The sequence below is a fragment of the Plectropomus leopardus genome, chromosome 16 (genome assembly GCF_026936395.1).
Source record: "Plectropomus leopardus strain MGB_pleo_1.0 chromosome 16, ASM2693639v1, whole genome shotgun sequence".
In the NCBI taxonomy this organism is placed as follows: domain Eukaryota; kingdom Metazoa; phylum Chordata; class Actinopteri; order Perciformes; family Serranidae; genus Plectropomus; species Plectropomus leopardus.
Window position 1 is genome coordinate 6,310,001 of NC_142191.1, and position 25,023 is coordinate 6,335,023.

Genomic DNA, 25,023 nt, shown 5'->3' on the forward strand with positions numbered 1-25,023 from the left:
ACTTTTAACCTGCCAATAAAAAAAAAAAGTCTATAAAATTATACAAATCAATAATGCAACTGTCAATCATGAACATATGTATAAGTAAAATGTGTATATCGTATGTTGATTTTACATTATTTTATACTTAGTGTATCAATTTTGTATTTTTGTTATATTTAATCCTTTTTAGCACTCAGCACCTTTTCTGCATCTGAGCTGCTTATGTGAATTTACCTGGTGTGGGATTAATAGTCTTATCTTATATACATATATAACAAAAAAGTACTTGGCAACCAAGTATTGATTCAATATTGCCACATAAAATATCACAATACTGTGTTGTATCATTTTTTCCCTCAACCTTAGTGTATTTTACTCTTTTATTATTAGACTGATCTGTGTTTATTTTTCTTATCAGTTCTTATTTATAATAATAATAACAACAATACTACTAGTAATAATAATAATAATTATTATTTATTGACTTATTCTTCTTTTACTGTACCTTTGCTTCTGAAATGATGTTTCCCCACTGTGGGATGAATAAATGATAATCTTATAATATTTTTGCTTGGAAAATAACTGTAACTAATCATTATCAAAATAGTTGCTGATTATGTTTGGCCTATCAGCTAATCTTTGATGTTGTAGTGATAATTCAAACTGCTTTTCAACAGGCCTGCACCTCTCAGACGACACCATTACTGGAATGCTGGACACTGAGTCCCCTGCCATGGAGAGCAATGGGGATGCCTTTCTTCCTGACCTTCCTGTTCTAGGCCAAACCGGCGACTGGTCCCCGGACCAGGTTAATCCAGAACCACTCACCAGTGTCTTGCCTGAGGACTCAGATGCCTCCCAGGATGCTCCGGGGCAACAGCAGCAACCGGATGAGCAGATGAACTCCACAGAGCTGGGATCTGTGGAGAAGGCTGTGGAGCAGTTTCAGATCGCCAGTGCTCAGCTCTTCCAAGAGGAGCAGCCACCACCACCTCCACCTCCACCGCCACCACAGCCGGAGGAAGAGGCAGAACAGCCATCAGAACACAAAACAGAGTCTGAGCAAGACAGCCAGGAGATGAGCGTAGAGTCAGGAGCTGCTATGCAGGAGGGCAGTCAAGGTAATCAGATTAGTTTGATTAGTGTTTTTAGTTGTCGCGGTGCATCTGATATTTATTAAGGCAAAATTAGTCTCCTTAAATGGCGGGGATAGATGTCCAACTTAAGTGGAAAATTGTAAGATCTAGGATGGTTCATGATTAGAGAGTTTAGATGAACAAAGCAAAACTTTTCATTCAACTGAAGTGGTTTTAAATGGTGACATGCAGCACAGCATTGGTTGATATATGCAGTCGTTCCACAAAATCACAGAATTAAATTTAACTAATGCTCCTTGTTGCATGACATATAATCACATTATATGGTCTTTTGATGCTGATAATATTTTTTATTATTTTCCAACCATATTGGCTGTGATTGCAACTAATACAGTCTTTGTAAATTCTTAGCACTAAAAACAAATAGGGTTGTGCTTTTCAGACATGTGATCATGGGGATTTTTGAATTTCCTGTCACAGTGTTGCCATTTTTGTACTACTGCTTTGACAGTCAGATTTCATAGCTAAATTGTAATTAACCCATTTATGACCAATGCCTTACTTGCTTTTCCACCCTTCATTATTAACTATTTAGTGTAATTACATCAAAACGTATTAAGTGAGTCAGTAGACTGTCCTCAATTCACTCATCGGCAGTTAAAATTCCATTATCTATTTATTACATTCAACTGTCCAAAAAAGATATATAGTACAATATTTTTTTGTTGCACAGTGATGCACATATAGTAGAGATTTCTTATTTTTATTTCTACTTATATATATATTGTGTTGTGCATTGTAGCGTTAGGCACACATTTTTCATTTCTTCCCATTTTAAATACTCAGCAAATTATACATATTTTACATTTGTAAATATTTTAAACAAAGCATAATGGACATATTTTGATTTAATATTTTACTTTTTTGTTTTCATGCTTCTTATTTCTACTTGTCAATTGTCTACAATTGTCTATGCTTTACGTCAGAGATACTGTAATGAATCACAATTTCTGCCTGAGGATCAATAGATTATTTCTGATTCTGATAACCTCTCCAGATGGGACCGAGGCAACACAGGTGGCAGAGGATGGCATGGAGCTGGAAGAACCACCCAAAGAGACAACACAGGAACCCACTGCTCCTCCAGAGCCAGAGCCGCCCAGCGAGTTTGAAAAACTCTTCAAGGCCTGCGAGGACAACCCAGAAGACTTCAATGGTTGGGTCTACCTGCTGCAGTACGTGGAGCAGGAGGTAAGAGGACACATGCAGACATGTTCAGTTTGATTATTACTAAAATTGAACAGAAAGATTACAATAACGTGAAATAGTAACTTAATCCCGTTGCTGTTGCGTCTCCCTTGCAGAATGACCTTCCATCCGTGAGAAAGTCATTTGATGTATTCTTCCTACGTTATCCCTACTGCTATGGCTACTGGAAGAAGTACGCTGATATTGAGAAAAAACACGAGAACATACAGGTTGCAGAAGAGGTAAATATAAACATCTTTCGTTTGCATGTCATTCGTTTTCTACTGCTTACTGTATGTGCTGCTCTGCCTAATCCAGTGTTTGGTTGGTCACCAGTATCCCATTATTTCATTAGTACACTAGGCAGGTTTACATGGAGCCTACTGCCACTACTCCTCTCCATTGCCTTCAGTAGAAGTGCATTGGTATCACGCTGTTCCTTGATTAATAGCATTAAAACAACAACAAATACTGAGCTGAACAGCCAATAAATATCCTTCCGAGGGGGGCCGACAAGATGCTCGAACAGACCTGTAACCATAGTAACTCACTCACTTTTGCCCAGGTATGCGACAGGAGAGGAGAGAGAGTTTTGTGCTGCTGTCAGAAGTTATCCGATACTTATTTTTCAATGCAAGAAAATGCACTTCTGGCGTGAGAGTGTGTGAAAAGTGGCAATACGTGTGTTGATCAATGTTGGTCAATGCAAGAGTTGGCAGCCCTGTCAAGTTACTATATCCATAATTTTTGCACATCACACAGTTGCTCCGTTTACATGCGTCAGCGCATGTAAACACCAGATTATATTAGAGGACATCCCATGTAAACAGTTGACCTGAAATTTTCAATCAGATGTATTTCAGCCAGATTGAGAAAAGTGTGCATATATAAATGTATATATAAATGCAGCTACTGACTTAAGACCCTGTAGTTGTGTCTAAGTCTTGGTCCCTCAGAGACTGGAAACAGCAGATGTAAAAGTCATTAAATCAGAAGGTCAAAGAGAGGGCCTCTTTGATAAATATAGTAAAATTATTCCAGCCGTTTAAAGGCATGTTTTGTGTTTTATCAATCTGAAGGTATACAGAAGAGGCTTGCAGGCCATCCCTCTCAGTGTGGATCTGTGGCTGCATTACCTGACCTACATTAAAGAGAACTCAGACCCGAGTGACCCGGAGACAGAGGCACGCATTCGAGCGTAAGTAAAACTCTTTATAGCTTTTACTCTCCTCTTCCTTGTGTTTTGTCTTATGTGACAGCAGAACTTGTATACATTTAAAGTCCTCATTTTTGTGTAAATTATTGCATATTAGTTCAATGAGATTCACAGTCTATTTTTACTATCAGTGCCTATGAACACGCAGTGGCTGCGGCAGGCACGGACTTTCGCTCAGACCGTCTGTGGGAGGCCTTCGTCAACTGGGAGACCGAGCAGGGAAAACTGGCTAACGTCACCACCATCTATGATCGCATCTTGGGCATCCCAACCCAGCTGTATTCCCAGCACTTCCAGAGGTAGGAGGAAAACTGGTTGCAGTCACGTGTCTCTGTATGCTCCTTAGTTAAACTCCACACTCTCTCTGTAGTTGAGGAAAGAGGTTTTTAAAAAATGTAAAATAAATGTCGGATTGACCAGAACAATGCTTTTTCTTTGTAGCACGCTGCTTCAAAGCAAACAAAAAAAAAAAAAAACAACAATAAGAAGAGAGAAGTAGGGCTGTAACAGTTTGTGTATTCGTGCAGAACTGTCACAATACAAGGGTCACAGTTCATTTCACTCAGCCACATGTAGACTGCATGGTATGTTGATTGAGGGAAAGAGTTATCTGCAAGACAAAGACGGTGTTTCGCAGTTGACCCACAGGCAAGAAAAAAACAAACCAGAGCACTTTTCCTCACTGCAGCCTTTAGACACAAAAGCAGAGCAGGATAAAATACAGTAAATGTAAAACTAATTGTTACACATTCCCAAATGCATATTGTTTATTTTATTATTAAGCTTTTATTTTGTATTTTCAATATCATATCACATTTGCTGCTTTTGCGGTTTCATAGCCTGTTGTGACCTGTTGCCTTTTGTAAAAATGTGAAGTGTTAGCACAATGACATAGAAAAGTGTTTGAAATGTTCTTTATTTCATAGTAAAAATAGTGTACGAAAGTTGCCAGTGGGTTAAATGTTACCTCAGTCCACAGCAAGATGACTTTGTCTGCCTTTGAGACTTAATGTCTGATCACAATAAATAAAAAACAGATCTTTATACATTTATTCCACAAACCAAGACTCCAAACTGAAGAATTAACCAAACCTTAACTTCTGTGTGCTGTTACACCCCTATAGAGAAGCTTTTATCCTTTGTCATTTTGATTAAAACAACACGTACATTCATCAATAATTAAAATCTTTCTGTGAGTTGAATCTTATTTATCTGTTTTTTAATCTTTGCAGGTTCAAAGATCACGTGCAGAGTAACAACCCCAAACACTTCCTGTCAGAAGAGGAGTTTGTCCAGCTGAGACTCGAGCTTTCTAAAGCCAGCCTGTCGGCGATGATCAGCGAGGATGACGAGACGCCTGCTCCTCAGGAGGAGTTGCCACCTGGTACAGAAGATCTTGCGGACCCTGCAAAGGTATAAATCCAGTTGCCCGCTGCAGGGTACCCACATTTACAGAAGCATTGCTTTCAGGGCTTAGCAGGAGCTTGCCTGTTCTCCATGATAAGATGGAAAGCTTTGTTCAGGTTTGAAGAGGTGTCTTTATGTCAGCAGCCAAGCCAATGAATGCCAGGGGGGGATTCAAGTTGGCATCCAGTCAGGGACTCGCCCTAAAACTAAAAGGATCAACTGAGGCCCAGCACCTGCACCCAGAGGCCGATATGCAGGGTGCCTCCCCATACCTCCCCCCTCCACAGGCTTCTTGTCTCTGGCAAGCTCATGGTGATGTAAATCTTCGGCTGCAGGACTAGCAGTTCTTACATCAAGTGGAGAATGTGATTCGAAGAAGCGGACATGATGGCGTTGACCAGGTGTTTTTTGTGTGTCTTTATGTAGAGAGTGACGGAGATCGAGAACATGCGCCACAAGGTGATCGAGGTTCGGCAGGAAGTCTTCAACCACAACGAGCATGAAGTCAGCAAGCGCTGGACCTTTGAGGAGGGGGTACGTGTCTTGTTTTCTCCACAGCAGTTAATTGTTCAGGGCTCAACAAGGACTTTAAAAAGTGGGCGCCAAGCATCAGCTTGTCATTTTTAGTCAACTTATATCTTGAGAATTTAAGATGTGACAATAAAAAAAGTGAAATAAAAGAAAGTTCAAAAACTGGGGCTGTTGGGATAACCGCAATATTGCAACACCAGCGGGACAAATGCCACAAAGATCGACTGTGACATTGATGAACAACAATAATAATGGAGAAGAAATTGATAGTGAAATCACACAGATCTGTCCTCTTCAGCCAGAGCAAGCACTCTACCATGTGCCACCATTTTTACTTTGGTGGATATTCTGTATCATAGCAACCAGACACAAAAACGCTGCAACCCTGATTGGGCCTCATAGCCTCTCTGTGTTGTTGTGAACAAATATTAAATTAGATTTACAAAGCACTAAAATTAGGATAGATTATGTAATTTGCCAAAAAAAAGGCGCTACTGCTCTGTGGGAGAAATTCCTACACTGTGACAGCCCTTTTAAAAGCTGAATCACAGTAATCAAACAAAACTCTTAGTGAGTTAAATTATTTGTTTGTGATGTTGAAAAGTTAGTTGAATGTTTCATCCACGTAACTATGTGCACCAAGTAAAGGCACCAATGCATGTGGTGTTACCACGTCCAGCATTATCTGGTTCTGCATTATTAATTTTTTTTTAAAAAGTATTTATTTTGGTGTGTACGTCTTGCTCTTTGCCATCCCTATTTATATTAAAAAGTAGTTGCCACTTGGGGAAATCCAAGGCCAAGAATTGGTTCCCACTTTCTGAAGATGGTAGCCAATGGCAACCTGGCAACTTTTGCTGTCTGGCCCTGTTGCTGGAGATGTGTTTTTTAAATGTTTTACATCGTAAAACAAACATTTATTCATGTCTTTTTAGATTAAGAGACCGTACTTCCATGTGAAAGCCTTAGAGAAGACCCAGCTGAACAACTGGAAGGAGTACCTGGACTTTGAAATTGAAAACGGGACTCCGGAGCGCGTGGTCGTTCTCTTTGAACGATGCCTCATCGCATGTGCACTCTACGAGGACTTCTGGACCAAGGTAATGTGACCTTTAACCTCTTCCTCACTCCCGCTTCCTCCCTGCACTTCCCCCACCAACGATGATATCACATGGACACAGTAAATCGTCCTGCACTCTCTTTGCGTGTAACGTTGATATGTGACTGTATCTGTTGTATTAGGGGATGGCCAGCTTGCCACACAAGATTTGACTGCAGCATTTGCCAACTACTACGTTGCATCTTCTTCGTCTCCCACTACCTTACAGAAACTTATCTAATTGGTTCCATGAAGGTGCTGATGGGTTTACACAGAAAATTTCTAAAAACGATCTTGTCAATGAAGAAATTCACTGTTTTCTGTCAACTGAAATTTTAGGTTTAAAATGTGTTGTCTCTTTTGCCTTTCTCCTCTGTTCTTTTTCTCTGTCCTCTCCCTGCATTTCTTCCAACTCGCTCTCTCTTTTTCACTCTGAAGTATGCAAAATATCTAGAGGGCTACAGCACTGATGGTGTGAGACATGTCTACAAGAAAGCGTGCACCATCCATTTGCCCAAGAAACCATCCATCCACCTGCTGTGGGCAGCCTTCGAGGAGCAGCAAGGTGAGCGACTCTCTTTCCAGCCAGCATGCAAATAGGGCACAGTCAAATGAGCAGGAAGATTCTGAGGTTAAGTGTCTCTTTGGGTCTGAATAAATGACCTCTGAGGCTGCGACTGCACGTTAACACAGTGATACAGACTTAAATAATAAAAATTGCATATATTCAGGTCTCATACTGTCACGAAAAACCTGGGAAAAGTCATGGAATTTGCAGGCCTGGAAAAGTTTTGGAAACTACATATTCCCTCAAAGTTTTGGAAAAGTCATGGAATTTTGTTTAAATAAAAAACACAAGTGCCTCCCCAATGCTTAAAATAATTAGTTGACATGTCTCTCTTTTTGCATCGCCACCGCCCCTCTCATAAATAACTTACAGTCCCTTGTATTTAAATATTCAGTCCTAATCCTGCTCTGAATTAATTATTTAAAAAAATAGATATTTAATAAAGCTATTATATAGTAATGAAAAAGAATGGATAAGAAGTATCGATGGTCGTCTCAGAGAATGTATAGCCTTGAAAATTTGCCTGAACATCATGGAAAAGTCATGGAAATTTATTGGTAAAAATGCAAATAAACCTTGTATATTAGACTTGTGTATGGTCACGCTGACAGTATTCTGCTTTTCTTTCCCCAGGTAATGTAGAGGAGGCTCGTGGCATCCTGAAGTCCCTGGAGGAGGCAGTCCCAGGTCTGGCCATGGTGCGTCTTCGGAGGGTCAGTCTCGAGCGTCGCCATGGTAACTTGGAGGAAGCGGAGGCCCTGCTGAGGGAGGCCATGGAGTCTGCGAAGAACGCCACTGAGACGTCGTTCTATGCTGTGAAGCTGGCCAGGCAGATGATGAAGGTGCAGAGAAGTCTGAGCAAGGCCAGGAAGGTGCTGCTGGATGCTATTGAAAAGGACCAGGTAAAAACTGGAGATGACATTTTGTGCAGATACAGACAACAACATAGAGAACTTAAAAAAGTATTTATTTATTTATTATTATTTATATAAAGAGGGTCCTCACATCAAACTGGGCTGTCTATGCAGTAGAAAGATGCAAATACTTTTTCAATTCAATTTGCCAGACCAGACCAATGAATGCTGCCGCTGGTGTGTGATGTAATGCAAAGTCGTCTGCTTGACATAAGGGCGGCCGGCTGCAAACAATCTCAGATTACAGTGAAACAGGAAGCTGAAACGTGTTTTCTGAAAACATTTGAGATGAGCAGGGTTGCAACAATATGAGATTACCTAAGATTATCTAATATCACAGTTTCACAGTATCACCCCATAACAGAATAAGTATTATAATCAGTCAGAATGATCCTTAAAGGATTGAAAACAGAACGTTTAGTTTTTCGTTGAACAAATGTTTTATCACTATAATAAAAATTTGAAACCATTTTTGAATGGAGGTATGTGTAAAAAGTCTCCCCTTTGAAAGTAATTAAAATAAAGGTGAGGTTTTCCATTCAGTTACATGTTTTTCAGTGTTGTAGATAAACAAATGCACGTGGTATCTTTTACATCACAGTATACTTTAAAACCGGTGTATCGCTGCAACCTTAGAGGCAAGAAATATTTGAGTCAGCGACAGAATCTGTATATTACTACTGTTTGATCTCTTCAGTTTTCACTGTGCAGAGAGCGGTAAAGCCTCCACTGTCTGTTCACAATCTCACTGTTACAGCTAAACAGGGCATTAAAATATGTTTTTGAAAACATTTTAGGAGACAAAAAGGCAGTGCAGTAAGAGTCTGCATACTACCGCATACTGTCACATTGTTTTGATACAGAACTGGTTGAAAATCTGAAAAATATCCCTTTAAAGAGACAAAAAGCCATTATTAAATCGTAAAATGCTGCCATGTGGGAAAGTGTAATGAAAGAAAAAAAGAAAACACAGGGAATGTAATTCACTGACATACTGTATTTATTAATTTACACACTCATAGGTGACGAAGTCCTCGTGTCTACAGACCAACACACTTTACCAAGATCATTCAGTCACTTTTCTGATTTACTGCTGCACATCAGCAAAATGTTTTTCTGTGAATCATGTTTGCATTTTTCTAACATGCAAGAATAGTTTCTTTTGAGCTCTCCAGTGACCTACAGGTGGTCATTTCAGTGGGTTCATTGTTTTTTGACAAATTTTAGTGTTATACGTGTGTTTGATGTCACATGGTTACCAAAATCCCAAATCTTTTTTTTTTTTTACAAATGTCACAACCAGAGTTGAGTATCTCATGGGTACTGTAAAGCATCATCAGCATGAGAAACAGTGTTAATTTGTGGCATAATCACACTGGAGCATTATCAGGTGAAAACACAGGGCGCGTTCTCTGGATGGTGAAGCATCATCAGACCATCATTCACATCAGGTAAAACAGCATTTTCCATCACAGCAGGCGCTGCAACACAAGATTACAGGAATGTCTGAAATAATATTCTACATATTCACGATTCGAGTCGTTTTATGAACCAAAAATATACACGGTTATTGTCTACCTGCACTTCTCTGGGGAACTGTTTATTTTAATCATAATAATACTTATTTTTTTTCCCGATAAACTGGATTTTATTTAGAAGTTAGATGACTTAAAGTGACTTTCTGTGTTCATCACGACTTCTTCTGTGTTCTTTTTTTTCTGTCAATTCTTGTTATTTTAATAGCTTAGTATTGTGTGCGCTAAATAAAGGTATGTTTGTAGCACATATGTTTTGTCATAGCATTTAAGGCCACCCTACGTGTTGTTATTATGTGTCCTATAGAGAGATAACTTTATTAGAAAGTTATCAAAAAAGAAAAAATATTCAGAAAGTATACTATTAGAAGTCTACATTAAAATATGTTACAGAATATATAATTTTTTTTTTAAAAATTGCCCTTTTTTAGGTCATTGTCTTGTTTTTGTTTTCAGCTTTGTGTTTTGCTAATTTTGTGGAAATTTTCTTGGAACTTTTTACTTCACTAATTTCTTCTCAGAATGCAAATTAAAAATCGAGTCTATACGCAGTACAAAGTGAACTGCATCACTTTCCGCTATGACTGTTTTCCGCTAGTTGTGAGATACACACCTTTTTCTTGGCTTTACAGACGAGTCCCAAACTCTATCTAAACCTGCTTGAGCTGGAATACAGCGGAGATGTGATGCAGAATGAAGCTGAGATCTTGGCTTGTTTCGACCGAGCCCTGCAGAGCCAGATGCCCGTCGAATCCCGCCTCCTCTTCTCCCAGCGCAAGGTGGAGTTCCTCGAGGACTTTGGCAGTGACATCAATGTGTGAGTTAATTTGATACTTAAAGAGGTAGAGTAATGGCTGACTTTCCTTTTGTGTTTGATTTTGAGTAATTTTCATTCTTTTACATGTGTTTAGGCTCGTGGCTGCATATGAGGAACATCAGAAACTACAGAAAGAAAGCGAACCTTCGAAGAGGAAGGCCGAGAACGGCTATGACAGGTGGGTAAAGGGAACAGGGCTCGGGTCGCATCAACACATGATTTCATTATTATTGTTTTCAGTGTTTTAGTGATTCGTGGTATCATTTTATTAACGTGAAATGTTTGGTCTCCAGCTCTCAGGAGCCTGACGCTAAGAGACAGCGTGTGGACGACACTTCTGCGGGTGCAGTTAACGCAGCGACAGACACGACGGCAAATAACTCTGCATACAACTACAACTGGTACCAGGTGGGTTTTTCATCTGAGCTGCTGATGGCACTAAAAAAGGTTTCCTGACTTACAGTTTATGTCAAACCAAGTGAGTAAGGCGATTAACATCGGTTATTATACAGTATATGTTCCAGTAAGAGCGTATTCTGATCGAAGGGGCTGACAGAAATACTCTAAAGTTAACGGGATAGTTTGAATTTTTTAAGTGGGTTTGTATGTGGTATTTATCATAGTCAGTGAATTCTCTATAGTGGATGTCAGTCAGCTCGCCTCCAGTTTTGACAAACAGGCGGGAGTATCAGCACTGAAGCTAAGCAGCGTACTGCTGTGGACGCGGACCAGCCTCCTTTGATGAGTACGGTAATTTTACCTCACATAACACAGGAGCTGCTGGTCCACTGCTGCCTCGACAGCAGTATTGTCATTTCTAATTTCATTTTTTTTTAAAGCTTTGTTTAAAAAACAAACTGGGGCACCCGGTGGCTCAGTGGATGGAGCGGGGGCCCCATGTATGGAGGCTGTGTCCTTGCCGCAGCCGCCGCAGGTTCAATTCCAGCCTCGGCCCTTTGCTGCATGTCATCCCCCCCCTTTGAGCCGTCCTATGGAATAAAGGCATATAAAGCCCCAAAAATAATCTTAAAAAAAACAAACAAACACGAATAAATCTACCTTCTAGTTTGTGTTATTGTGCAACATTGATGAATCCAAACTTATCATTTTAAACATCAAAGTCACACAATAAAGCTGCTGTTTTGTCAGTTTTTTCTTGCCCAAAAGAGAAAAAAAATCTCGCCAATTTTTTTCTTTTTTTTGAAGCTATTATATAGTAATGAAAATCTCGCATTTTTTTTCACTCTTTTTTACACATGCACAAAACATTTTTGGGACTAAGAAAATGGACCGCCCGACAAAAATATTCTCAGAGCTTCCATATAAAGGAAAACACTCACTGTGGATATAACATCGTGACGCCCCACTTCAAAAACTGTAAACTCTGTGATCATATTCATATTTTAAACTTTTATTTTCCCCTTTCTTTCAGCAGCAGTACGGCGGGTGGGGACAAAACTCCTGGGGTCAGTACAACCAATATGCCCAGTATAACCAGTACTACCCTCCTCCCCCCACATGATGGACTAAATCGTGACATGTAGACGGAGACTCAGAGGAAAGCATCCTTTCTTTACCTGCCTACATCTGTGAACAGGGCTACTTAACATGATGTCATGGAGATTTTGATCCGACCACAGAAGCTGTTTTTTTTCTTCTCTCTGGTGTAACTAATCAGTTCAACTTTGTAGCTGCTGGTTGGAGTTTAATACACGTGACCCTCCGTGACAGTCATGTTGATCAGTCATGCTGTTAAAAAACAAACATTAATTGCTACGTTAGTCATCTCCAACACTGGCTGCTTTTTGGGGTTCTTTGACGCATGTTATTTGTGAAGGCAGATATATTTTTTTTTCTTGTGTGACGAAAGCTTTTTAATTTTTAGATTGGATGACTTAGTTTGGTCTCTTTCTTTGTGTTCAAGATTTAAACTCGTAAAGGAGGCATTCATTGATGTACCTCTGAGTCATGTGTTTCTCCCTCCCAATCTGAAAGATTTTTAATATTTCATGGTTATGGTTCCATAAAGATAATGAAGAGTTCCTCCTTTTTTTATTTTGACTTGATTTCATAATAAAGAGATTGATATCCTGAAGTGTCCCTCGCTGATTTTATCTTTTAGATTCTTTGATGGCTCAAAGGATTGATGTAGAGGTCATGAGATACTTAGAGGCATAAACTACAAAATCCCACTGTCAAGTATGTATTTATTTTTAAGTACAGAAATATTTTCCTCATGCTAACAGTTCAGTATTTAGTGCACATGATCAGAACCAAAAGCTTGAACAGCAACTCAGTAAAATGTAAAGAGGTGACAATATATTTTTTTACTGCCAAGTCACATGAAGAAACAGCAGCTTAATGTTTTTTAATATATATATATATATATATATATATATATATATATAAGGTTATCAGAATTCTGTGAAATTGTCATGAAAAAGTTTCTAAATTCATGAAATTTTCCAGAATTTTGGCGAAGAATTGATGAGGTTTATTATTGTTGGATCTTTCATTGAACTAATGAAATTGTCACTGAATTTTGCAACAAAATTTTTAGGGGGGAAAAATCTTACTTTTTAAAATAAGTAAAAATTAAATATCCCAGAATATTAAAAAGATTTATTACATTTATTTATAAAAAATCTGCTCTTCCTTTAATGAATTAATGTGATTATCTCTGAGTTTTAAGAAAAAAAAATAATTGAAAAATAATTTGTTTTTGTTTTTCTGAATTAACAAGATTATCTTTGAAGGGGAAAAAAATCTTGCTTTTCTGAATGAATGTAAAGATTGCAGAAAAAAACCTTCTCTTACTATACTGAATTTACACAATTTTCAAAAAGCTTATTTTTATTATTTTTTAAAAGCTTATTTTTTCTGAATTACTAGATGATCTCAATATTCTCAGAAAAGGTATGTATGAAAACAAATCTGCTCTTTTCTAAATTAAGATTAAAAAACCCCAAATTTATAAAACAATTAACAAGAGAATCATAGAATTATAAAAAGGGTTTCATGGGTAAAAAAACCCCGATTTTTCTTCATGATCGTGTATTCAGAAAAAAAAGATAGATTTTTCTTAAGTAAAGGAATTACCCTTCCCTAAAGAAATAGCCCCATACTTGGAAAACAAATAAAATGCCCAAATAATCCTATACCCATTTTAACCACTGCTCGTTAATGACCATGTTGGATTTAATTCAAATCAATTACTTATTTGGATTTTCAATTCAGTTAATTCAATTGGATTGCAAGATTTCATTCTTTTCAGAGCTAAACAGCTGTATGCTGTTTTTATGCAACATGGGGAGCTGTTGCCAATTAAAACAGTGTTACAAGTCAATTATTGATCCTTAGATATCATAATTCTAAAAAAACTTTTTTTGGAAAAAGTTTTTTTGGATAAAGATTATCTCAGATTAATAAGAAAAAAATCATCTAAAAGCAAAAAAAAAAACTGCTCTTGTTTTTCTTGTGTAATGAAATGATCTTCCTGGAAAAAAACAAATAAACAAAAAAACAACCGGTATTTATCGCCTTTATAAACGTGGTGGGCGTGGCCGCCGCGTCCAACGTGGTTACGTAAACCTGCACATGCGCAGTGTCGGCCCTTATACAGCCCTTTTCATGCCTAGCGTTGAACGACTAGCATCAAACGAGGTACGGCCTGTGCGATTTCACTAAAAAAACCTAATTATACAAACCCCTGATACATTTTAGTATGCCAATATAGCTTCTTTGATATCATTAATCTCGAGTCGCAGTTTATTCGAACAGTTTCGCCACATTTTATGTGGTTTTAGGCGACTTTGTGAAACGCGTGCCCCATGTGGCTAGTCAAGCTAGCTTAGCATTAGCAAGCTTCCGAGAGGAACATGTCCGGTCAAGATCCCTGCGCGTTACTTTACGCTGCTTTTTTGTCAACTTTTAGCTCAGTAACGTTGCTACATGTGTAGTTTGTAAGTTTATTTCTACGTTAAAGTTGCTTAATAATGTCGGACGCTGACACAACGTGGCGGGCTCGGTGTAAATGTTTGCTATCACAGGCAGGTTTCCGCGTTAGTTACCTTCAGAAAGATTAAAGTCTGATTTTTGTTTTCTTCCAGCATCAAGATGCAGCTCTTCTTGCGTGCCCAGAACACTCACACCCTTGAGGTGACTGGACAGGAGACCGTTGGACAGATCAAGGTACAATATGATCACCATTATGAGAATACACCAAACTTTTTTTTTTTTTAATTTAATTTCATTTTTATCTCAAAGCAGTTTTAAATCAATGTAGTGGTTTTTTGAGTGATTATGTATGAACTCGATTACGTGTGTGGGGTTTTAATGAAATTGCAAATTCTCTGGTGTGTCTCTCAGGCTCATGTCCAGGATCTGGAGGGTCTCCTGGTTGAGGACCAGGTCCTGTTGCTGGCTGGATGTCCTCTGGAGGATGAAGCCTCTCTGGTGTCCTGCGGTGTCTCAGAGCACTGCACCCTGGAGGTAGCCGGCAGGCTGCTGGGAGGTCAGTACACACATGACACTCAGTGCTGTGTGAAGGGACAAAAAACGTTTGTATAATTTGACACGACGTTTATTGAACGTGCTCTTTGATAACTGACGTTTGTGTAGTTTTCAAGCTTTAGGTGATTTAATTGCACATCCAAGAAAGATCACAAGCACTTTATTTTGACTGAACAATTTATTTTTGTCTAGATACACTGCTGGCAATATAATGCTGCGTTCCATTGAAAGTCGAAAGTTCATAATTACATGTCTGTTTTTCCGATTTCTGATTTAAATGTTTCACTTTGATGTCCATCAGATTCCTGTTAATCTGTCAAACTTCCATAAGCAAGTTTCACTGTTCTGCTTAATAATCCATAAACACGAGCCCCTCCTCTGAAATGGTTAATATTATTATTATTATTATTATTATTATTATCATTATATTAAGCCAATTTGGATTAATAAAGATATTAGATATAATACTAATAATGCAGCCCCTTATGACAAAACCAAAATTAACAACATTAAAACACAAATAATAAAATAGCAAAGCCTACAAAAATGCCTGAGGGTGCAAGGTCTAAAATGCAATTTCTTAATTAGTAAGTAAGATGTGTAAAAGAGAATTGACTTAATTTAAGCAAATAGAAATTAAGAGTAAAAGAATAACCACGTGTACAGGCAGACAGGACGTTAATAAAGAAATAATGTCGTATAAAACGGGTAGAATTTTAATAAAAGAACAAATTTCTCTTGAATTTAAAACAGGTGAAAGTGCAAAGTATAATAAAACTAAAATACATTATTCATTTATATTTGGGTTAAAAATTTAAGAAGTTTTTTTTTTTAAAAAAACAGAATTCGGCTTACTCCAAAAGAGTTTGCAGTAGTTTTTTATGCAGTACCCTCTGGTCTGTCGAATTTGGATGTAGTTTTACGTATGAGGTGATTTGCAGGTCAAAGCTGATCTCACGTTAGATGGTAATTTGTTTTACGCACAATAAATGTACAAATAATCTTATAAAACTTTGCAGCAACTAACAAACAATTTGTTTTACATATTGTCTTAAAAAATATATAAAATCAACCGTAACCGTCTTGTTAAACGCAGTCTGTGTCCCTTTCCTGCTTTTAGCCATAAACGATAAAAACGCATAAATAATTGTAATCTTTAAGTGAAAAAAAATCCCCTGCTGCCCAAAAGAGCTTCCTCGATAGGCCGTCATTACAAAAGACGTCTGTTGACAAAAAATTATAATGTTGCATGTTGCAAAAAACGCCAATTGTGAATCTTTCTGTTCTGAATTTTTGATCTCCAGGTGAGTTTTATATTTATAAAACTTTCAAGCTGAGAAAAGTGATATAAAATTCTGTGATATAATATTATTATTTTTATTATTATTATATTATTCTGTGAATAAAACAGTTGTGCTCATATTCAGTGAGCCTTTACCAGTGCTAAATTTCGTGTAGTGGTCAGCAGTGTTTACCTCTTGTAACTTAACAATTTAATGGTTTTTTTTAATACTTTTTCTTTACTGACAGAACTGCATGGTCGAGTTTCTGCCTGCATGCACGTTTTTTTAGCCCGACACTGTTTAAACAGAGCAGCTAATGTTGACGCAGCAAAATATCCAAAATATATATCCACACTGCTGGATTATCACTGAACAAACAATGTTTTGTTGCTGTTTGCACGGCGATGGTTGTTGCGTGAAACGTCAAAACTTTTGTTAGTTTAGCCGTTTGTTCACATGACAACAGTGTTTTGGGGGGCTGAAATCTACCGAGCTGTGTTTGTGCTGCTCACTCTGCTCAGTTTATTAATGCTGTCGGTTCTCGTGCGTGCTTGCGTTCGCCGTCGCCGTCTTGTTCATACTCTCCGCTCTGCAGACGAGCAGCTTTGTGCGCAGACAGGTGGTGTTCTTCTGTGGTGCGTCGTCACAAAGTTACGCTGCCAGTTACTCTCCTGACATGCACAACACAGCGATTTTGGTCGTTTTTGCAGATCCGTGTAAACGATATATATTTTAAAATCAAGGAAAGAGTTAAATTTGAGTCGGGCCGTTCTCTTCTAAACGTGGCCTTAGATGTTGCTAAAGATACGATCGGCTTTTACACTTTGCATCAATTTTATTGGATTGTTGATCAATGAATCGATACACCCCGAATATTTAAGATTATCACCATTACGTATTAATTTTCTTTTTCTCCTGTTTTATTAACTTTATGCTTTGTGCTACAGTCTGTTTGTATGAAAAGTGCTTTACTAACAGTCTGATTGATTTATTGAAATGTCTGAACTCACAAAACTGAAATATCCCATCTCACCCTTTCTCTCTCTCGTGTCCCTCCTCAGGTAAGGTCCACGGCTCTCTGGCTCGTGCCGGAAAAGTGAGGGGACAGACACCCAAGGTAAGAAGGTTCAATGCTTCATCTGACGTGTTGTGCTCCAGAATAATCTCATTTTATTCATATATTTAGTTACTTATTTCAAGAACATGTATATAACGCTTGAAATGTATCATTTTTAAGTGTGCAAATGGCTTTTCATTTCCTGCTTTGGATGACGTGAGCTCATTATAACCGATGTCCTTCTCCTGTCTCATTGTCCAGGTCGACAAGCAGGAGAAGAAGAAGAAGAAGACTGGCCGCGCTAAGCGTCGCATCCAGTACAACAGGCGCTTCGTGAACGTGGTGCCCACCTTCGGAAAGAAGAAGGGACCCAACGCCAACTCCTAAGAGCTCCGGCGCCCAGAGGGAGAAGCACGATCGCCACCCGTCAGTTTTTACCAGGTTAACTGTTATCCTGCTTGTACAGAATAAAAATTGGCTTGGACAAAAAGAGCACTGTTGGTGTGATGTTTCTGTAGCTTTTATAGCAGCACATTTATTCATATGGGACATTAATGGGAAATGGTTTAACGTGCACGTGAAAAACTGAACTGCACATTTGATTGTTCTTTAGACTCAAACAGGTTTATTTCTCATTTACATTTTACATGCAAAAGAACAAAACAATGCAGAGAATAAGGTATCAGGCTATGTACATTATTGACAAGCCGTCACATTTCGGCCAAAAGTGAAGATGCTGTAATAACTGGTTACTGTTTCTTTAAATGTGATCGTGATTGAGATAAGGTGGGAACATAAAGGTGCGATTCAAATACCATTTAAACTTGAATCTTTACAGCAAGGCCATTGAGGAATTTTCCTCTTCACCCTTTCAGTGTAGTGCATGCTGACCAGCAGTCGGCGGTTAATCCACCGCCACCAGCTCGACCTCAAAGATCAGCTTCGCGTTGGGAGGAATTCTGGTGGAGCTCCAGTTAAGGAATAAAACAGCTGATGCTAAATAAAAACCTAATTACAGCTGCAGAACACGTAAAACAAGAAACGCCCAAAATTACAATAATAGCTGCACAATGCATTACGTGATCACCCGTGTGGTTTCGCTTTTCTGATTCACGATAAAAATAGGAATTGTTTTTGGACTTTAATGAATAAAGTGAGAAGGTACAACAATTACAACAACAATTTTGCACAGTTCGGTGCGAGGACCCTAATGTGATTGGTCCGTTAATTATTATTATTATTATTAAGATCAGAATAGGGCTTGTTTAACCAAAAAAGTGCCAGTGGACAATCTCTTAGATAAGCCCCTAATGTCCCAAAATCCTACATGTCCTAAAAGTGTCCCCCAAATCCTGTAAACTCACTAAAATGTACTATAGTCCTGTAAATGTCCCCAAATCCTAGAACTGTCCCCAAATCTTGGAAAGTCCTAAAATCTTAAAAATGTCTTCAGAAATGTCCTTAAATCCTAAAAGTGTCCTACGATCCTGTAAACGTCCCCAAATCCTGGAAGCCTTAAAAAACGAAAAAAAAAAAAAAGTCTTACAGTCCTAAAAAAGTGTCCCTGGCCTTCACTTAAAATGAGTATTATTATTACATCACTGTAAATAAAAATAGTTCACATGCACGTTTAACGAGACGACGAGCCGCAGGAAAGGATACTTGGAGTCGGGGAGACCCTTCTTCCCGTAGGCCCACTCTGGTTCGATCTCCAGCCGTGCCGTTTCGCCCTTACTCATCGTCAGGAGAGCCTCGTCCCACTGCGGAAGAAAAGGATGATGAGACGCGGAGGAGACGGAGCGAGCAGAAACGTGAGGATCACTCACCCCTCTGATGACTCTGCCCAGCCCGACTTTGAAGGTCAGAGGTTTGCTTTGCTTCTTCTTCCTCGCAGCTGCGCAGAGAAAGTGGCGTTTAAAGGGACAGTTCACCTCATAATTACGGCTTTTCTCTTTATCTGTTTTCTCTCTCCGGCTGTCCACATTTAAAGGGACAATTCACCTCAAAAACACTCTTCCTTCTTAACAGTGTCATTTGTCAGTTTAGATTGTTTTCGGTGTGAGTCGCAGATGTTGGAGATTTCTGATTTTTCTCCAATATTAAGGAACTAGATGGCACTCGGAGTTTTGCATATTTTTTGTGGCACTTTGTGCGTCACAAGCCGAGTGACATCTAGTTTTATTATATTAGAGAGCCGGTCGATATCTGCAACAATCAGCAACTCACACCGAAATAATCTAGATTAATAAACAGCACTGCAAGATAAAGATATCTTTGATTTTGGGGTGAACTTTTCGTTTAAAGACAATCTTCATATAATCACAATTAAGTGATAATTTAAATGTTGATTTGAGTGATGAAAATGAAGACCGAAGGTGGTTTGTAAATATTTAAGCTGATTCCAAATCAGGATTAGAAATGCAAGTTTCTGCTGAATTAGTTTCACTCACTAACCACAAAAACATGTAAATCTACTGAGTCTACAGGACAAAGAAAGTCCACTTCCAACCCTATTCCAGACGGTTCAATGGTTCTCGAGAGTATTATTTGAGGTACTTCATTAATTTATTTTCCTTTTTATCGCTTTAAGGTGAAGGTGTGACGTACTGGTGGGAATATTGGTGTCGAAGACGGTTCCATCCTCCAAGGATCCGGTGTACCAGCAGCTCACGCTGTCGCCTTTCTTTGGGAAGTTCGTCTTGTCTCCTTTCTTCAGGACCGACTTGGTGAACTTGGGCGGACCCTGAGAGGACGATGCAAAAAGAGGTGTGTAGTTTCCATGTTTTCAAAGAAAAAAAACATCTCGTTTCAACACCGTGTCACCGTACCTCATCCACAACCTCTGCTGGGACTTCTTTGGGTTTTTCCTCAATTTTCACAGCTTTAACCTGCTCGGTCACCTCTTCAACGGGTTCTGAGCCTTTAAACCTCTGCAAATATCGACAAAAGCATGAAAAACACACAGCGGCCAGTTTACTTTCCCCTCACAGACGCCGTGTCACAAATGCAGCTTTAAGTCTCATCGCGATCACTTACTTTGCTCTCAAATAGCTGATTGTAGGCGACAATCAATTGTTCTTTCTTCGCTGTTTTGGCAACGTTTTTTATGTTTCCCAGCAGCTTGTGTTCATTGAGGAACTGAAGGAGAAAATGCAGTTACAGACAAGGGGCTTCAATAGTTGAATTTTGTTATAATCTTAAAGAAAGTATGCCTTAAAACATTTATTTTACTCCCAATTTTAACCCCTTTTACTATACCTTCCAAATGTATTTGAAGGCCCATTTTTAAATAAAACATGCCATCCAAATTTATTTTAAAACTGATTTTTTAAGACAATATGCCATTAAAAAAAAGAAAACATGCTTCACAAATTTATTTTACCTCTGATTATTTTACAAATTTAAAAAAATGCCATCCAAATTTATTTCAAAGATGACTTTTGATATTTGTAAAAGGTGAAAATTAACTATTTTTTCCCCAATTATTATAATTTAAAAAAAAAAAACGATGTTGCAGAAAAAAACAAAACTATGTTAAAAAAACAATAAAAAACAAAATAATGTTAAAGACAAAAATATTTAAAAATTAATAGAAATAAACTAGGAATTTATTCATTTGATTTTCAGCAACAACAAAAATTTTTTTTTTAATTTTCTTATTTACTACTAACTTTTTTTTACTCATTTACAGGCCATGTTGCTCTTTGAAAAAAAAATCAAAGCAATTTGCGTTTCAAGTTTCAGATGATGAAAATAGTGATATTTCATAAAACCACTTTATTTCCTAAAATTTACCCGACTACAAACCTTCTGCACGAACTAACCACTAGCACAACAAGAGTGAAAAATCGACTGTTTTTTTCCCAATTCTGATATTTTAATGTTAAAAGTTACAGTAAAAATCCCTAAAGGGTCAGTTTTTAAAATCTAATAATAAATTAATAATGTGGGGAGGGTCGTGCAATTTCACTTAATCACAAAAAATATTTGTAGCTTTAGAGAAGATTAAAAAAAATAAATAAAAATCAGCCACCCCCGTCTCCTGATAAATACAGAACAGTCCCTTAGAGGAACAACATGCACTCGGGCTCAAATCATTGACATAAAATCAGGTTACAGAGTAAAACCGCAGCGGTTTCTGCTGCAGTTGACTGTAAATTATGAGCCGTGCCTCGCATCTGAACACTGCGGCTCTCTGCGGTGTGAATGTGACTCTGGTTTGTTAAAAAATCCGCCTGCTCGATGCTAAACAGTCCGGATGTAGCTCCGCAGCTAAAGCACGCAGCACGCTGCAGCTCCGAGAGCGCGCGCACACGTTAACGCGCAGATATTCAAACTCAAATCACGCAGAGACGAAAGCGATAAACGTACCGAGTGAGCTGCATTGTCCTGAATGAACTTTATAATGTCTTTTTTGGGCAAATCATCACTTTTGAGCTGCTCGTCGCTCCACTCCCGTGTTGGTTCATCTGCCATTTTGAGAGTCGAACTGGTTAAATTTGAGCCTCCTGGCGTACCGTATTTTAATAACTACGATGATCGCATTAAAAAAAAAAACACAGTAAAAGAAAAACAATGTAGAAAAAGTGATTATATTTATTTAAGCCACCAGATGCAACGAATAAGATTTTAATCCGTTTTTTAAAAATGTATCCGGACTTATAATTAATATAATATATCCATGATCTAAACACGTGTTTCTGCCATCTAGTGGACAAATATGCAAACTTTTCAGTGGAAAATATTAATGCAAACTGAATCTAGTTCAAATTTTACTAATACTAATAATATTCATACTAATACTACTAATACTACTACTACTACTACTACTACTACTACTACTAATAATAATAATAACAGATAGGACTTAAATAGCATTTTTCTTAGTACTTAGACAATTTACATAAAATACAAAAAGAAAAAAATACAAATACAAAAAAAGTTAAGAACTTTACATGCATTTGATATAGACATAATTTGCAGTGGTGGCCGAGGTTTTCAGGTACTCAGTAGTGAAGAAAAGTACAATTACCACATTGTGAAAATACTTCATTACAAGAAAAAGTCCTGCATTAAAAATGTAACTTAAGTAAACGTAAGTAAATATAATGAGGAACATGTACAAAAGTGTTAAAAGTAAAAGTACACAGTGAAGATGAAAAACAATATATATATAAAAGAATACACTAAAAACTAAAAATGAAGAAGATATTACTACTGCTGCAAATATGCCACCCAGAACTCAACATAAACCACATGAAATAACGTGCCGAGAAATGCCATAGCAAAGGGTGTTGTAAAAATGGCCCAAAACACCATAAAAGGCATGTTGAAAAATCCACAGAAAAAGCAAGGCTATAGTATGGCAAAAACGTCAAAATATGACACATCCAAAAAATTGCTGAAAACCACATTAAACAACATAAAATAGTGTGCAGAAACACACCATAGCAAAGGATTTTGCAAAAACAGCTTAAAACTCCATAAAATAGCATGTTGAAAAATCCACCAAAAAAAGCAAGGCTATAGTATGGCAAAAATGTCAAAATATGACACATCCAAAAAATTGCTGAAAACTGCATTAAACAACATAAAATAGTGTGCAGAAACACACCATAGCAAAGGATTTTGCAAAAATGGCCCAAAACACCATGAAATAGCATATGGAAAAATCAGACGAAAAAGCAAGGCTATAGTATGGCAAAAATGTCAAAATATGACACATCCAAAAAATTGCTGAAAACTGCATTAAACAACATAAAATAGTGTGCAGAAACACACCATAGCAAAGGATTTTGCAAAAATGGACCAAAACTGCATAAAATAGCAAGTTGAAAAATCCACCAAAAAAAGCAAGGCTATAGTATGGCAAAAATGTCAAAATATGACACATCCAAAAAATTGCTGAAAACTACATTAAACAACATAAAATAGTGTGCAGAAACACACCATAGCAAAGGATTTTGCAAAAATGGACCAAAACACAATAAAATAGAATGTTGAAAAATCCACCAAAAAAAGCAAGGCTATAGTATGGCAAAAATGTCAAAATATGACACATCCAAAAAATTGCTGAAAACTGCATTAAACAACATAAAATAGTGTGCAGAAACACACCATAGCAAAGGATTTTGCAAAATGGACCAAAACACCATAAAATAGCATGTTGAAAAATCCACAGAAAAAGCAAGGCTATAGTATGGCAAAAATGTCAAAATATGACACATCCAAAAAACTGCTGAAAACCACATTAAACAACATAAAATAGTGTGCAGAAACACACCATAGCAAAGGATTTTGCAAAAATGGACCAAAACTGCATAAAATAGCAAGTTGAAAAATCCACCAAAAAAAGCAAGGCTATAGTATGGCAAAAATGTCAAAATATGACACATCCAAAAAACTGCTGAAAACCACATTAAACAACATAAAATAGTGTGCAGAAACACACCATAGCAAAGGATTTTGCAAAAATGGACCAAAACACAATAAAATAGCATGTTGAAAAATCCACCAAAAAAAGCAAGGCTATAGTATGGCAAAAATGTCAAAATATGACACATCCAAAAAATTGCTGAAAACTGCATTAAACAACATAAAATAGTGTGCAGAAACACACCATAGCAAAGGATTTTGCAAAAATGGACAAAAACTGCATAAAATAGCATGTTGAAAAATCCACCAAAAAAGCAAGGCTATAGTATGGCAAAATGTCAAAATATGACACATCCAAAAAATTGCTGAAAACTGCATTAAACAACATAAAATAGTGTGCAGAAACACACCATAGCAAAGGATTTTGCAAAATGGACCAAAACACAATAAAATAGCATGTTGAAAAATCCACCAAAAAAGCAAGGCTATAGTATGGCAAAATGTCAAAATATGACACATCCAAAAAATTGCTGAAAACTGCATTAAACAACATAAAATAGTGTGCAGAAACACACCATAGCAAAGGATTTTGCAAAAATGGACCAAAACTGCATAAAATAGCATGTTGAAAAATCCACCAAAAAAAGCAAGGCTATAGTATGGCAAAAATGTCAAAATATGACACATCCAAAAAATTGCTGAAAACTGCATTAAACAACATAAAATAGTGTGCAGAAACACACCATAGCAAAGGATTTTGCAAAAATGGACCAAAACTGCAAAAAATAGCAAGTTGAAAAATCCACCAAAAAAAGCAAGGCTATAGTATGGCAAAAATGTCAAAATATGACACATCCAAAAAATTGCTGAAAACTACATTAAACAACATAAAATAGTGTGCAGAAACACACCATAGCAAAGGATTTTGCAAAAATGGACCAAAACACAATAAAATAGCATGTTGAAAAATCCACCAAAAAAAGCAAGGCTATAGTATGGCAAAAATGTCAAAATATGACACATCCAAAAAATTGCTGAAAACTACATTAAACAACATAAAATAGTGTGCAGAAACACACCATAGCAAAGGATTTTGCAAAAATGGACCAAAACACAATAAAATAGCATGTTGAAAAATCCACCAAAAAAGCAAGGCTATAGTATGGCAAAAATGTCAAAATATGACACATCCAAAAAACTGCTGAAAACCACATTAAACAACATAAAATAGTGTGCAGAAACACACCATAGCAAAGGATTTTGCAAAAATGGACCAAAACACAATAAAATAGCATGTTGAAAAATCCACCAAAAAAAGCAAGGCTATAGTATGGCAAAAATGTCAAAATATGACACATTCAAAAAATTGCTGAAAACCACCT

General features: G+C 37.4%; 3 protein-coding genes across 4 annotated transcripts in view; 2 read left to right on the forward strand and 1 right to left on the reverse strand.

Annotated features, from left to right (window-relative positions):
- The window catches only part of prpf39 (PRP39 pre-mRNA processing factor 39 homolog (yeast)), a 13,398-nt gene extending 889 nt beyond the window's left edge, over window positions 1–12,509 (forward strand). Inside the window, exons 2-15 of one of the 2 annotated variants that reach the window (XM_042503284.2) lie at window positions 660–1,103; window positions 2,137–2,330; window positions 2,444–2,569; window positions 3,407–3,525; window positions 3,675–3,842; window positions 4,776–4,956; window positions 5,377–5,484; window positions 6,417–6,581; window positions 7,019–7,145; window positions 7,782–8,050; window positions 10,230–10,414; window positions 10,509–10,592; window positions 10,708–10,822; window positions 11,847–12,509. In XM_042503284.2, coding sequence (XP_042359218.1) covers window positions 660–1,103; window positions 2,137–2,330; window positions 2,444–2,569; window positions 3,407–3,525; window positions 3,675–3,842; window positions 4,776–4,956; window positions 5,377–5,484; window positions 6,417–6,581; window positions 7,019–7,145; window positions 7,782–8,050; window positions 10,230–10,414; window positions 10,509–10,592; window positions 10,708–10,822; window positions 11,847–11,936 — 2,375 coding nt within the window. In that variant the 3' untranslated portion in view covers window positions 11,937–12,509. The remainder of the gene's footprint in view (window positions 1–659; window positions 1,104–2,136; window positions 2,331–2,443; window positions 2,570–3,406; window positions 3,526–3,674; window positions 3,843–4,775; window positions 4,957–5,376; window positions 5,485–6,416; window positions 6,582–7,018; window positions 7,146–7,781; window positions 8,051–10,229; window positions 10,415–10,508; window positions 10,593–10,707; window positions 10,823–11,846) is intronic. The other variant, XM_042503285.2, reaches the window with a different exon arrangement.
- A 1,481-nt stretch (window positions 12,510–13,990) lies between these two features.
- faua (FAU ubiquitin like and ribosomal protein S30 fusion a) lies at window positions 13,991–17,756 on the forward strand. Its single transcript, XM_042503359.2, has 5 exons — window positions 13,991–14,077; window positions 14,524–14,605; window positions 14,783–14,927; window positions 17,271–17,326; window positions 17,528–17,756. The coding sequence occupies exons 2-5, from the start codon at window positions 14,531–14,533 to the stop codon at window positions 17,651–17,653; spliced, it is 402 nt and encodes a 133-aa protein (XP_042359293.1). The 5' UTR covers window positions 13,991–14,077; window positions 14,524–14,530; the 3' UTR covers window positions 17,654–17,756.
- Window positions 17,757–17,863: 107 nt separating this feature from the next.
- Window positions 17,864–21,770, reverse strand: fkbp3 (FKBP prolyl isomerase 3). Its single transcript, XM_042503590.2, has 7 exons — window positions 21,638–21,770; window positions 20,303–20,404; window positions 20,095–20,196; window positions 19,874–20,009; window positions 19,093–19,160; window positions 18,929–19,026; window positions 17,864–18,225 (listed from the first exon to the last, which is right to left on the reverse strand). The coding sequence occupies exons 1-7, from the start codon at window positions 21,740–21,742 to the stop codon at window positions 18,171–18,173; spliced, it is 666 nt and encodes a 221-aa protein (XP_042359524.1). The 5' UTR covers window positions 21,743–21,770; the 3' UTR covers window positions 17,864–18,170.
- Between the last annotated feature and the right edge of the window lie 3,253 nt (window positions 21,771–25,023).